The sequence below is a fragment of the Schistocerca nitens genome, chromosome 7 (assembly GCF_023898315.1).
Source record: "Schistocerca nitens isolate TAMUIC-IGC-003100 chromosome 7, iqSchNite1.1, whole genome shotgun sequence".
Taxonomy (NCBI): domain Eukaryota; kingdom Metazoa; phylum Arthropoda; class Insecta; order Orthoptera; family Acrididae; genus Schistocerca; species Schistocerca nitens.
In genome coordinates this window covers 623,258,171-623,273,563 of record NC_064620.1, presented here as the reverse complement: position 1 = coordinate 623,273,563, position 15,393 = coordinate 623,258,171, and the positions used below count along the sequence as shown (strand labels likewise).

General features: G+C 36.5%; 1 protein-coding gene across 2 annotated transcripts in view; it reads right to left on the bottom strand.

Moving 5' to 3' along the window:
• Positions 1-1,592: 1,592 nt before the first annotated feature.
• LOC126195831 (uncharacterized) overlaps positions 1,593-15,393 on the bottom strand; it is a 672,121-nt gene continuing 658,320 nt past the window's right edge. For both annotated transcript variants that reach the window (XM_049934505.1, XM_049934506.1), the window contains one exon: positions 1,593-1,917. In XM_049934505.1, the coding sequence (XP_049790462.1) occupies positions 1,762-1,917 (156 nt within the window). In that variant the 3' untranslated portion in view covers positions 1,593-1,761. The remainder of the gene's footprint in view (positions 1,918-15,393) is intronic.

The following is a 15,393-nucleotide window of genomic DNA, read 5'->3' as shown; positions in this document are numbered from 1 at the left end:
ACAACTTGGCCAATGCAGTGCACTTTTATACTTTGTGTACACCATACTACTGCCACCTGTATATGTGCTTATCGCTGTCCCACGACTTTCGTCACCCTGTGTGTTATTTAATAAAGCTAATGGAAGTTTAAAATTTTTCATATCCATTAGACAAAGTCTGTTAGATATAATGAGATGTAAGCACAAAAATATATTCTTACAAAATGTATTCTGACAATTATTCTGTTTATTACTTTTCTGCACACGTATATTTTCATATTTTATAAGCACAAATGTCCTACAGAATGTATTGTAACAATCATTTTCTTGTTGCTTTATTACACACATAAATTTTCATATGGCACCTTGTTTTATCCCTTGTACACTTGCAGTATGTCTTACATAAATATGGCAGACCAGGTTGGATGTAATAAACTGTGCAACAAAACTTTCTAGTAGATGAATTTGTATAGTTTTGAAACATCAATCACATGTTTGCCAACAGTAAGAATTCCATTAGAATGTGCAGTTCGTAAGCATGAGCTCGGAAGATGGATCATAAACAAAGTCTAAACATAGCTGTTTTCATTGCTAATGAACTATTTATTTAAAAACCAGATACAAATTTTTCTATGTAGCTTATTGCTGGAAGTCGTGTCATTGATAGGAATAAAGTATATGAATTAAATAAAAAAATAATAAAATCTTTATAATCAATATTGTTCATCATGAACTAAAAGCCGATTTTATGTAAGCAAAGCTGTATTAAACAGGAAACAGAACCTCTGTATAAAATTGCAGATATGTTTGCGACAAGTTGATGAATATTTATTTAAGAACTGTAAAATCAACATTTAACGAAATACAGTGGTTGTTGTCATGTATGTATTTATAGATGGTGGCACCGCCAACGAGTGGATCCGTCAGATAGTCTACTGGTTGTCGTACGTGGGTCAGAATCTGCTTGTGCTCCACATCAGAATAACTTGTGTTTTTGTAATGTATTTTAAAAACAGTGAAAACAGAAGTGACTGCAGTGAACAACAGAATAAGGTGACTCAAGAATCTAGTGTCGTCTACAGTATTTTGAGAACCAATCTTACACCAAGATTATTCCAGGCAGCGAACAACAGATTAGACACCCCAAATTTTAGTGGAGGAAAAAAGAGATGAGTGCTTATAGTTACAACTTATAAGTTTGTTCTGCCTTGTTAAAATTTACAACTTCGTAATGTGCTTCTGTAAAAGTGATTTGTCCCTTGAGTTTCATAATTCTACTTTAAATTTTAATTCTATTATTAGTCACATAACAAGCAGAGTATCACAATAGGGTCAGTGTGTTATTATCGATTGAGTAATATTAGTCGGAGAGGGTGGCCAGAAGCCCTTCCTTTGCTACTATGCTAACTATGTTGTTGAGAAATGAAATCTGTTTGTTGTATGAACTTTAGTTTTTGAATTTAACAAACTGACATTCTTGATGATAAATTCATCTGCCCTATTATGAATATCATTATTATGTTGGCAGTCTGTTTTTGTAGTAGCCATGTCCATTGATAGTGCTGTGTGCAATATAGACATCGGGAGGGAAAGATAAATTAACGAGAAAAGAATAACTTCCTTATAATTTTTATTTTACTGAAATAATCGTACAATATAATTGAATAATTATTTAACTCTTATTTGAACTCGCATATGAAAGATGCTTAGAGATTCTATTGTTACAGCTATATAGTCACTGCACAAGTAAGTATTTGTGTTATAACACTGATGCCAAATTCATCAACCTGTTTCCTCTGTTATAAAAACGTCCATGCTTTGGTTTCCCAAGTAGTCCTGAATCAAGATAAGTGCATATTTCTGGGACTCAATCTCTGTTGATACAAATCCCATTTCCTGTAAATGGAATGTGACAACAGATTGGTTCTCCACCTCCTCCTGAAATTCATATAAGATTATTTCACTTTATTTCAGAGTTGAAATAGTTTGTAGACACTTACCATTCTTGTCTGTAGAGCACCAAAAGATGTATCAATGGTGCAAAAATGAAAGAAGAGAAACAAACGTTTAAATTAATAATTTGAAATAATCCAAAATCCCTTATTTCCTTGTCCTATGGTTTGTAACATATGAAGGGCTTATTTCAATAGTGGTACAAGTCCAATTTTGTTCAGTTTGAGAAACAGAGTTCTAAAGTTAAATAAACGCTAAAAATCTGCAGTTGGGATACCAGAAATATTCAAGCATATGGCTTCTTGCTGGAGATGAACCTTTCTTTCTGTTTGTTTGTATCATTAATGTCGGAAGCAGTATAGGCAGAAAGTGGAGGTAATGGACTTGTACCACTATTGAAATACGCCCTTCATATATAATGTCTACCTCTCATGACATTATTGAGAGGCAAAACAGGTTAACCTAAGATTGACAGGGTTCTCCTTGATTGTATGAGACATTGAAGAAGCAAAAGTTTAAACTATAAAATATCCACTTTGGACTCATTTAATTTTCAGATTTTTCAAATGTAATGTATTCTTTACTGTGTTTAATTTATAGAGCACTTCCTTCACAGCGCATTTGTCTGTCTTTGGAACATATTACTGCAGCATTTTTGCATGCCATGGATTCTACAAGTTACTGGTAAGTTTTCAGAGGTATGTGGTATCACTTATGTCTCACCATATGTCAACTGTTGGTGTAATTATCCGCCCATGGACAAAATAGTCTCAGGTTTCAAACTGCATCAAGTGGTTAACGGCCCAAGAGCTTTCAGTAGAGATCTCGTCTGCCATTGTCAAGTAGTTGACTGTTGTCTGGTTGTTGCTGCCATGCTTATATAGACGCACAGTGACGTCACGGGCTTCATTGCAGCTGTATAGGCATGACAGCGACATCCAAAGGAACCCCCTTCTCGCTCACATTGGACGCCTTCACATCGCCTATACCATCTGTAAACTAGATTCCAATAACCCCTTATTCACCACCTGATCAACTGTGGTATGCTGCCACGTCTTCACAAAAACATCCCTCCATCCCTACAACTAATACAGGTCAGGCTCTAACTCAACGCAGCTTCAACCAACACCTTCTCCCAGATAATGAGCTGTCCCCCGATATTTGTCCCTCCTACCAACTTTAACACTTCCCCACCTATCCGAATCCACGTCACGGCACCTCTCTCCTTTTTTTTCTCCATCCAGCCCTGTCCCTTTCCTCTTGTAAACACTACCCTCCTCACACACTACATTACTCCTCACCGTCTGTCTTCCCACTTGTATGTATTCCCCCTGTCTATCTCGTGTCCTACCTACCCTCTCCATAGTTTCCCCTCCCTAACAGCCCCTACTTCTTTACCTATACCCCTCAACCCTATGGAACATATTCTCTCCTCTGACAATAGTTCTTACCCAGTGCAGGTCCCTTGTATTTTAAGTGAAAATTCAGTGCTTCAATGTTTTTTATCAGATAAATTTCACCTTTCTGTGATATGTTTTAAAATGTATATAATTTAGTTTTTTCGCTGTCTGTCTTTGATTTTTAGTTTAAAATACAACAACAACTATAAATTTTGATTCCTCTTTGAATAAGTTTTTTAATTTGCTTGGTTGGAGAGTGGAATTTTGTACCACTGACAGCCCATCCCCACTCATATGGGTCTGGGGGGATAAAATAACAATACATAAAAAAATACCCTCGTGACAGTCAACCACTTGACATTGGTAGAAGAGGCCTCTCCCGAAAGCTGAGGAGGATGTCATTGAATCACTGTGGCAACACGTGAAGATCATGTGCTTTGGAGCCCCATATTTAACATGTGCGCTGAATGGTGTGCTCCAAAACACTTGTGCTTGCATCAACATTATCTGAGTCATCAGATATGCCATAGGTTGCTGCTTATCCTGATTCGTTGAGTGGGCAATTTCCATGTTCTATGATCAGGTGTGGACATACAATGTGCTGACTCCCACTAATGGTTTCACTGCCCTCTCACTACTGTAGCATGCGAGCAGCCAATGAGACTAATCATTACCGAGGTACAGGTGCTGGGCCCTATCTGTCGATTGTCAAAGTCGTTTATGTCAGTGGATTACGTGGTCTGCGGCCTGTATAGTCGCTAGAACGATTCGCTATTCGGCTCCGATTCACTTATATATGCTTCCCTAATGGAATCATCTGCCAGCAACGCAAACAGGCAACATTCGATCTCAAAATGTTCTGGCTCATCAGTGTACATTATGCAGAAACATATAAGTTGAGCAGGTTACCAGACATTTTGAAAATGTGTGCTTCTATTGTTCAAAAACTTTTGTGCTTTAGGGATGCTAATTTAATTTTAAGAAAAGATGAGATTACATTATACAGGTCACATGGGCTCACCAACTATATTATGGTTCTCCTATTTTGTTGGAAGATGCTACAAAATAACTGTGTATATAGGTCAAGGAGATAGTTTTTGCATAACAAGAGAAGATGCAGTCTACATGATACCTGAACCCTAACATTAATGGCAATTTTGATAAGTAGCTGCGCTATATAAATGAACAAGTTTATTTTGTCAACACAGTTTTCAATAAACAAAAGTCAAGATTATTTCATTTCGCTATATTTTTGTCACATGAAATTCCGTACGTGAGAACAGAACAACTGTCACTAGTATTCGAATCCACGAAGTTCTCCTACCATATCTACAACCTACCAGTCTTCTTGTGGTGTATTATGAACGAAACTTTGGGTTTTACTATCCTAATTCCCCTCTCCTGATCCATTACTGAATGGTATGCCACCACATCAGTTCAGATTTCGCTGATTGCTCATCATGGTCATTTTGGGAGGCATGTGTACGAGGAAGCAATATGTTGCCAGACTCTTCTTGAAGGGGAAGCTGGCACCTGTCTCATTGCGTCTGCTAGTGTATCCTGATGAGCATTTACATGATCTTCTCGCGCTTATTAACCGCACTGGAGATGAAATGCATTAGTTTTCTTTCAATTGTCTCTCTTTTCAGATAATCCTCTACGGAAAGCATTCAACACTGACGAGATTTTTGTAAACTACCTTTTCCGCAGATGATATAATATGGAAAGTAGTGCTGTTGGGCGGTGGGGTCTGGAACGAAGTCGACTTATCCCGAAGGTGTTGTGTTCATGTCGCTACTCTGAACAGGCTGCTCCACTTCAGCAATGTTATTGTCCAGACATCAGCGCCATACGACTGACACTTTATAACGGAGTGCGCTTCTGTGCTGATACAGTCATCGTCTCTGAACTGATCCTTTGCTGTACACAGTACACAGAGGTGTTTAATGTGTTTGTAACCTTCCGGAATAGGCATTTTGTTAACTGCAGTAAGGGCACTACTTGCTAACCACAAAAAACATCCCCGCAGAGTAACCCACGTCCGCCGTCGACACCACGCATTATGGCAGGTGATGATCTCCAGGCAGTCACCGCAACGGTAACCTTTTCATTGGGTAGCCACATCACTCCAGATGAATCATTCCCAGTCGTCCACTGTCCAGTGGCTTTACTGTTAACACCACGCCGAGCTTTATTTACGATTGACTAAAGCTACGTGTGCACATGAGGAGCCACTCTGACATATCCCATACTTCTCAACTCCTTGCGGACACTCATTGTGGTAGCTAGCCTGCTGGTAGAGGTTTGGAATTGACGAGTGATTCCTTCAACTAATTTCAAGCAATTTTTTACAACCACCCTCCACATTTGTCACCAGTCCCTTTCTGTCACTGTACGGGATGTCCCTAGATTTGGCTTGGATGTGGTCCTTCCTTCGAGTTTCCACTTCATAATTATATTACCTACAGTAGACGTGGGCCACTTCAGAAGGGTTGAAGTGTCTGTGATGGGTTTCTTCGCTGGGTGGCACACTCGATGTCCGCGAGCCCTCCTGACCGAACTATTTTGCCGTTGCTGCTTCTCTGCTAGCAGTTCAATACTTCCCGCCTCTGTACTTCCTGATGGATCCTCCTCTAGTAACATCTAGTGGTCAGTTCTTCATTATAAAGGTGTCTACATCACCCATGCGAATCTTCAAACATTACTTATTCGGAACAGTAATGGAGCTATAACAGACGAAATCAGTTAACGTGTATCGAAGGAATGAGAATAACAAACAGTAGACTAAAAGTTAACTGATAATTGCTCTGAGAACTGATAATTTCTCTGAAATTACTAGTCATAAAAATCATCATATATTAAGAAATTACGTGCTTTAAAGCCGGATTTTCATCTCCTAAGCGAACTGAATGCTGAACTCTATTAAAAAAAAAATCCAACTCAGGTTTCTGTATAGAGGTTGATATTACAATTTCAATGATTTTCCTGGGAAAATAATGTTACTGTAAGCAAATGTAATTTTAACAACAATGATATGGGGTTACTATATTAGAGTTCCTTAGATAATACTTGGAGATCAACACCATTATATCTCAGATCGTGATGTACAAAAACTAATAGAGCAAAAACGAGATGCCAAACAAAAGGATTTTCAATGAATCGTGTGCAGTTGCTACACATACATTTATAAATTATGACTGTGGATATGTAGCAAGAAGTCTATAATTCAGATAGCTTCAGTTTTGAACGTATTGCTTTTCCATCAGCCTTATTCAGTCCTTAATTAAATTATACCAAGCAGAAATAGTACTGATAATCTCAGACGGTCTTCTTATGTGGTCTGTGAAGTAAGATGCATAGGTATAGAAATGTAGAGCATATGGCGACTCATCTCAATGGAAACGCGAAAATGTTATGGAGGTTCGAAAGAATTAACCAAATTTTGCTGGAAGGCTGTATGGAAAATTTTATTGCTACTGCTGGAGAAATTGGAAATCAATTATGTCACTTGGTATGAGAAATGAAGAATGCACAGGTACTCCAGCATGAAATAGTTGAAAAATCATGTACAATTATTGAAATACCGATTAAGCTAACGAATATTACTCCAAAACACGTTAGCGTTCTTATTTCTTGTGATTATTGTGTTTAAAGTGCGGCAATTTACCTGACAGACAAAAATATTACATAGCTCCCAGTAAGGTGAAGACTGATAGCTTCGAACAGCACTTTTTCTTAGTGACACCATTCTCTTCTTGCTAGGGAAAGCACTTGTCCCATTATATTTTATGGTGCCATAATGCTCCAGTAGACGTACAAGACTGTTAAAATTTACATAGTAAAATGCCTTACACCAATTACAGAAATACTGTAAACTGTATAATTAATGGCATACATTTTCACCATACATGTGAATAGCCTTAGCACTGAAACCATTTAGAAGGCCATACTGTGACAAAATATATTATTTGTGGCTGGAAGTTGGTTATCTATTATATTTCCTAAATTTTTGTATATTGCTGCCAAGGATGAATGTGGGTGGAGTTTGATGGTACTTCTTTAACTCCTGTCCTATAAATTAGTTGAATTTCGGCACTATTCACCAAATCAGGAATTTTTTCTGTGTGTGAGATAAGTTATAACCAATTTAAAAAATTATATTATTAGTAGATATTCTTAGTCTGATGAATTTCAATTCTGTTATGTAGTGTAATGACAGGAAAACTCCAAATGGTTACACTGACATATATTTTGGAAATGGATGGAAAATATTTTAAAATGTGCTGATAAGTTTTAGAGAGATAATTGCCAAGGAAATATCAGCTTTGTTATACCAAAAGCAATGACATTCATATTTACAGTATAAAGAACCATAATTATTATAATTATTACTTATGCCATGGCAAAAGTGATATGTAACCTGTGATATAATTTATAACAAAAGATTTTAAAACTGTGATTTTTTAATATATTCTCCTGCAGTTCATAAATTATGTAAAAATATGCATAATTATTATGGAATATAACGAAATTACTAAATGTAAAACATATGTGAGAGAGTTTTAGACCAAATATCCAAGTCATAATGAAATTGAAAGGAAATATTTACAATAATTCAAATATTGTAAAACTGCATAAGCTTGTAAATAAGGAAAAACGTGTGTAAGATGCTCAATAGAGGAACTTTCCCTTCATTGCCAACATTGTCCAGGCACTCAGATACTGTAGTACAGATTTCTTGTCTCAGTCTGAATGTTGGAAGAGTAGGAGCATTTGAACTGCCTAAACAGTATTCACAATTGTACTTATTTTCCTTATTTCATCTGTGTGATGTTGAATGATGCTGGCACTGAAAATTATTCTGTGTGATATTTTTTTGGTATTGTGAAATTAAGTAAAATGTGGACTAGACTTGGGAAAATTAGGCGTTGGAGATAATTTCAGCTTAGTTCTATATGTAGGAATCTCATATTCAGGAATAAATTTTGCGCTAGTTAAAACCATAATGAAATATAAGCAAAATGTTAAAATACGAATCATGAGAATCAAACAAAGTGTTCAGAGACGAGTTGAGTGACAAATATGGACTAGGGGGCAAGGGAAATAATCAGACTGCTGAATTAAACAGACAAAAGACAATGTTAGATGAAAAATGGACAAATTACCAAATAAAATAATTGATGTAAGAAACAGAGTAGCCAGTTTTGAAACTAAGTGGCAGTATTTTGAGGAAAGAGAGGTGGAGATGAAATCATGATTTAAACGGAGTAGAGAAATCTAACATGTACTGGAACAGATATGTCAAACAATAAAACAGTGAGTTGAATTGTCGTGTGACGAGGGCCTCCCGTCGGGTAGGCCGTTCGCCTGGTGCAAGTCTTTCGATTTGACGCCACTTCGGCGACTTGCGCGTCGATGGGGATGAAATGATGATGATTAGGGCAACACAACACCCAGTCCCTGTGCGGAGAATATCTCCGACCCAGCCGGGAATCGAACCCGGGCCCTTTGGATTGACAGTCTGTCGCACTGACCACTCAGCTACCGGGGGCGGACAATAAAACAGTACAGCATGGTGAGGTAAATGATGTTGTACCTCATACTGGAGACCACAATGTATATGATGTGGATCAAATGAAAGATGAGGTAAATAGTTCTCCTAATGATTATGTTGGAGTTAAAGAGGAAGGATTGATTAAATTGGACTATGCAGACTAGATTGAGAAATTGTTTGTTGATTGTTACAGAAGAGAGGCAGAATGTATAAAATTTACATAATTACTTTCTAATCTGGACTTAATTTTTGGTTGGGAATTCATAGAATCCTTTTACAAATTATGTCTACCATACCAATTTCGGATTGCACATGGAAAAAATTAACATGCAAATCTTTCTGCTTGAAGTCTGAATTCTCTTGTTTTATTATGGAGGTCATTTTTGCCTATGCACGTGAAAATCAACAAAAGAGTGAAGGAGAATTTTGATTATTGGTACATTATGAAAAGATTTTACTGTAACGAATAGCGCCTTTGTTTTTGAGATTGCACCTCAACTTGCATATCATATCTGTGACATGGTTTCCTCTATTTTGCAATAATATTACGATACTAGGTGGAAAATCACAGCATCATTTGCAAACGATCATAGAGCGTTGCCCAAGTTGTTTGCTAAACCGGTTTTACAGATTGGAAATAGCAAAGCTTACATAACTCATTCATGGGGAATTCTGACGTAATTTTTGTTTCACTAGATTACTTTCCATCAGTTAATTTGAACTGCAATCTTTCTGATACGAAATTACGAATCCAGTGGCAAAGCAGAGCTGACATTCCGTAGTTACACAGTTTGATTGGAAGACACCTCTAAGAAACAATGTAAAAAGCCTCCTAGGTATCTAGAAATATCGAATCAATTTGAGATCCCCTTTCGATACCTCTCACAACCCATGTGAATAAAGAGTCAGTTGTGTTTCACGAGAACAATGTTTTCTGAACCCGTGATGACTTTCCGTCAATAGATCGTTTTCTTTGATGTAATGCATGAAGTTTGAAGACAGAATACGTTACGAAAGGTATCCAGTTTTCATGCACGGATTTTACAACAGGTGGATAGTTGCGTATGATTACTAAAAATAGAGCTATTTCATCAGTATGCTCCGAAAGTAGTTTCTTTTGAACACAGTCTGAACCAGGACACCATCCTTCACTAGTCGACTGAGGTTACTTTGCTACAGTGAGGGCATCTACTTGAAAATTACTCTTGTTGGTGGTTACTCTTGATTCGAAGTCTGTAATACTGACTGCATCTTCTTTGGCGAAATAATTTCGGAAAACGGTATTAGTGTCACTATCATCACCAACATTACCACTGCTGTCACTGTAGTGTTGGCAGAGGAGCCAACACCATGTTACGAAGGGAGGCAGAAATGCACGCGCTGTAGCTCACACAGGCTGGCGTGAGGAGGGAAGAACTATACTGACGTGAGGTCTGGAACATGACAAGGAATGAGAATTCAGAAAGCGGACGTAGTTAGTTGGATACTTAACTTAATCCATTTATGATGAACGTCGCTCTTGACGGTACATGATTCACAATATTATCTGTTCAGAATAGTAACTGAATATGGCGCCTTGCTAGGTCGTAGCAAGTGACGTAGCTGAAGGCTGTGCTAAACTGTCGTCTCTGCAAATGAGAGCGTATGTAGTCAGTGAATCATCGCTAGCAAAGTCGGCTGTACAACTGGGCGAGTGCTAGGGAGTCTCGCTAGACTAGACCTGCCGTGTGGCGGCGCTCGGTCTGCAATCACTGATAGTGGCGACACGCGGGTCCGACGTATACTAACGGACCGCGGCCGATTTAAAGGCTACCACCTAGCAAGTGTGGTGTCTGGCGGTGACACCACAGTTACAAAGTGGATGCATTTTTGCATTGAAATCTGTAAAGAGTTCCGAGAACCAGTAAACTGTCACCAGTCTTAGAGATTCTGCCATCTCAGAGTATGGCATGGCTTCCTTGTTGCTTCTGCAACTGTATCCTGACCTGTTTTCTGTAACATAGGAAATCTGTTCTATTTACTAACAGTTAACTGAATGTAAAACTCTCAGTTGCTATCAACACTACTGTACTTCTTCAATTGTGAGCTAAATTTGGTGTAATCTTATATTTAGTGTGGAAGGATTATTGTGAAGTAGCCTGAAGCAGAATGGTTTTCAATAACAAGAGCTAATATTTATTTTTATGTAGTCTAGTGGGGGGAGGATTGAGTACTTTTCATAACAGTTTAGGAAAAGTGGAAGAAATTTGTTAAGTATATAGCAAATTTTGTTCGTTTCTGCGAGATGTTTGCTTTTCTTTAGCATGAATCATACTCAGTATTTACTTATATATTAAGTGCATGAAAAGAGTAGCCAAAGTGTATAAGAATGTTATTGAAGAGTAGACACATTAATATTTATACAGACTCTTGTATTTCATTAGGTAGAAAATCGTTCCTCCGTTAAAATTCTTAGAAGAATGTTTTTTTTTTAATTTCCTGCAGTTAGATTATTTTAACAGATATGATAATGAACCATTTTATTATGTATTTTTTATTTATAGCAATAATCTTTTCAGGTCTTTGCCCATTTTCGGTTGGCATAATACACATTTCAATCTTCAGATGTAGGTCGTTAAAATATCAACAGCAGTTTGAATGCTGCAGCTTGTCTGTGTGAATCAATAATTTTATTTAACTACTATGCGAGTTGTATATTTAGGATATATTGTTGTTTACGTGTATTTACTTTCTACTCTGCTTGTTTGGTGAAGTTTCACATTTATGTTCATGAAACAAACACTTTTTTACACGTATCCTGCAAAGAAACTGAACAGCTTACACCTTGTTACCAATTGACATCTTTATTTACAATGCAAAATTAAATATAAGTTCAAAATTAAAGTTTATTTAAAGACACAAAAAGTACTAATTCCAATTTAAGCTTCTGCCTGACTAGAAATTAAACTGGATTGCATGAATGTTCTGAGAGCTAGTATGTTTATTTGATAGGTATATTATTGGCTGGTTAATGGAAAGATATTGATTATTTTAAGAATGATGCGGTTTGTTATATGTAAATAACTTATTGTCACATATTTTACTCCCAGCTGGAGTGACATTTACAAACAATAAACACAGGACAACTTAATTGCTTGATGTATTATTGCTCTATGCATTGGATTATGTTTTCTTCTTTTCTGTGCTTAGTGTGTCATTGCGTAAATAAATTACAGAACTTCATTAGAAAAACAATTTGTTGAATATCCCTGTTTTGTCATTTAGGATGTCATTTGGGGATGCATGTTTGTGGTAATGTATTTCAGTTTTATCTAATAAGTTGATTCTTTCTTCTTTGTTATCCAGGTGAATTATTTGTAAGCTGTGAACTCTCTGTGACTTGATGTTCATCTTCAGCTACATGTAGGACAAATATGATTTGTGAAAGGTTTGCAAATGAAGAAGCACATAATGAAATTTCTTCTTGTTTGGTCGATGTATATAATTGAATATGGCTTTATTTAAGCTTGAACATTCCTGATCAATTGTATGGCTTGTTGCTATTTTTTATAATATTGATGATTTATCCTTCATCTTAGTATTTGCATTAAGTCTGATTCTGGCATTTGTTCCTCAGAAAAGAATTGCTACATTATATGGTAGTTGTCCTAAAAGTGGCATGCTTATATATTGTTCTGTCAGCTATGATGTGGTATCATTTAGTGTTGGTTCGATTTTATGGATGGTTAGATGGGGATGCATTTTACTATTTATTTCATTTGTAGCCATTATCGTAAATGACTGAATGATGTGAAGTTCATAAGTTTACTCGCTTTTTTTTAAAACTAATATTTTGCGCTTTCATGAGCACTGTTTATGTATAATGCCATGCTGTGCTTATCTACGTGGCCCTGGGTTTTATTGATTGTTGCATGTGTTTATGTTGCTTTCCTTTGTACTTCATATTTGTATCTGTTGTTGAAGCTACTTATGGAGATTTCAAGAACATTTAAATCTTTCAGTGTCTATTATTCAATAGTGATGATGACATTCATCTGATTTTTGTTCACTTTCTCCCAAAGTTCATCAATTTTTTAAGTAGCATCTTCTAATAATATTGTATGTCAACAACACTTCTCTTATAATAAACAACTTTGTTAACTATCAAGGTGATTTCATTCAATAATTTACATCCTGTGTTGTTAATGAAAGTATCAACAAGTAAACTGGAGAGGCAGTGGGCCATGGATAGGCCACCTTACTGCTGATACATTTCACTTTTAAAAGAAACGTGTGTACATGAAAGTACTAGTGTCAACCAATCAAAGAACTCATGTTTCTGGTTAAGTCAAATTTTTATACTTAAGTATGTTATTGTTGATTAGTTCTATTGTTTCCTTGACAGGTATTTTTGTGTAGAGGTTTGTGTCAGCAAAGGATGAGTTTAGCTGTACCAAGAATCTAAATGTCCTTTATAACTGTATGGTACTGAGTACAAAATAGCCAGGTATTAAGAGCTTTAAATACTGTTCGAAAGTTCAAACATCAAGCATCAGCATCAACATCAACAAAAAGTGTTTAAGTGAAAATGCGACTCCTAAATGTATCAAAGTGGAGGTCCAGACTCAAAATGAAGCACCAAAAATCATTAAAGAAATGTAATTATATGGCTCCAATCTGTAATCAGAAACAAGCACAGGAAAAATAATTTCTATACCATATTTTAGTTGCATACTTTACGTTTCTAAGTAAGTAGTCAGTTTATAAATACACAGCTCAAGTGTGCTTTACATTATGTGAGTAGTTGAGAAAATAACATCATAAAATTAAATGTAGACATAACCAAAAAATTAAAACCTTAAGTCACATGTTCCAAAGGTAAATCAAAGTATGCATTTCACTTACCATAAATGCATGGTAAATTCAACAAACATTATTTCCAGTGAGAGAGAAATAAACTTCCTAAATAAAGGACTTCAAGAATATCAGCCCAAAATAGAGTAAAAATAACGCTGCAGATATCATTTTAAACACTAAAATAGCCTGTCACACAGCTACAATAATCCAGAATGATCACATTGCTGTAGGCCACAAACAATCTTGTTACCAAACAAGCAGTTGTGCAACCTACCCATCTAATCTTCAGCACTCTCCTTTAACATCCTAATTTAAAAGTTTCTATAATCTTCTGGTCTCAGCTGTTTAGCGTTTACTCTACACAAATAGTTTCAGAAAGTCTTAGTTGCGCTTACATCTATATTCGACGCTAAAAATTTGCCTTCTTCAGAAATGCTTTTCTTGCCATTGTCATCTACATTTTATATCCTGTCTGTTTCAGCCATCATTACTAATTTTGCTGCTCAAATGATGAAACTGATCTACTGCTTTATCACGTTTCCAAATCTAATTCCCTCAGCATCACCTGATTTAACTCTGCTACATTTCATTATCCTTGTTTTGCTTTGGTTGATATTCATCTTATATCCCCCTTTGAAGACACTGTCCATTCCATTCAATTGCACTTCCAAGTCGTTTGCTGTCTCTGACGGAATTACAATGTCAAGTTTTTTATTGCTTCTGACAATATTTTAATTCCCTATCAAAATTTTTCTTTGGATTCCTTTAATGCTTGTTCAGTGTATAGATTGAATAACATTGGGGACGGTCTGCAACCCTGCCTCACTCTCTTCTGAAACTCTGCTTTCCTCTCATGCTGTTCAACTCTCATAACTGTAGTCGGACTTCTGCACAAGTTGTAAATAGCTTCTAATTCCCTATATTTTGTTCCTGTTCCATAAGAATGTCAAAGAGAGTTTTCAAGTCAACACTGTCAAAACCTCAAAACCTTTCTCTAAGTCTACAATGCGACGAACGTAAGTTTGGTTTTTCTTAACCTATCTTCTAAAAGAAACTGTAGGGCTAGGATTGCCTCAGGAATTCTTACGTTTCTTTGGAATGGAAACTGATCTTATCTGAGGTCGGTTTCGACCATTTTTTCCGTTCTTCTGTAAAGAATTCGTGTTAATATTTTGCAACCATGACTTATTAAACTGAAATTTCGGTGATATTTACACCTGTCGGCACCTGGTTTCTTTGGAATTTGAATTACTGTACTCTTCTTGAAGTATGGGGGTATTTTGACTGCCTCATACATCTTGCTCAAGTTGTAAGATATTTGTGATGGCAGGTTCTCCCACAGCTGTGAGTAGTCAGACTGTCGTCTACTCCTGTGGCCTTGTTTCGATTAAGTCTTCAAGTTCTCTGTCAAATTGTTCTCAAAGTATTATGTCTCCATTTCATCTTCATCTATGTCCTCTTCTGTTTCTATAACATTGCCTGCAAAATTTTATCTCCTTTGTTTAGACCCTGAATATATGTCTTCTGCCTTTCAGCTTTCCCATTTTTGCTTGGGAGTAGATTTTGATCTGAGCTCATGATGCTCATACAGCTGGTTCTCTTTTCTTGAAAGGACTCTTTAATTTTGCTGTATGTGGTATCTATCTTTCCCTTAGTGATATATGACTGTAA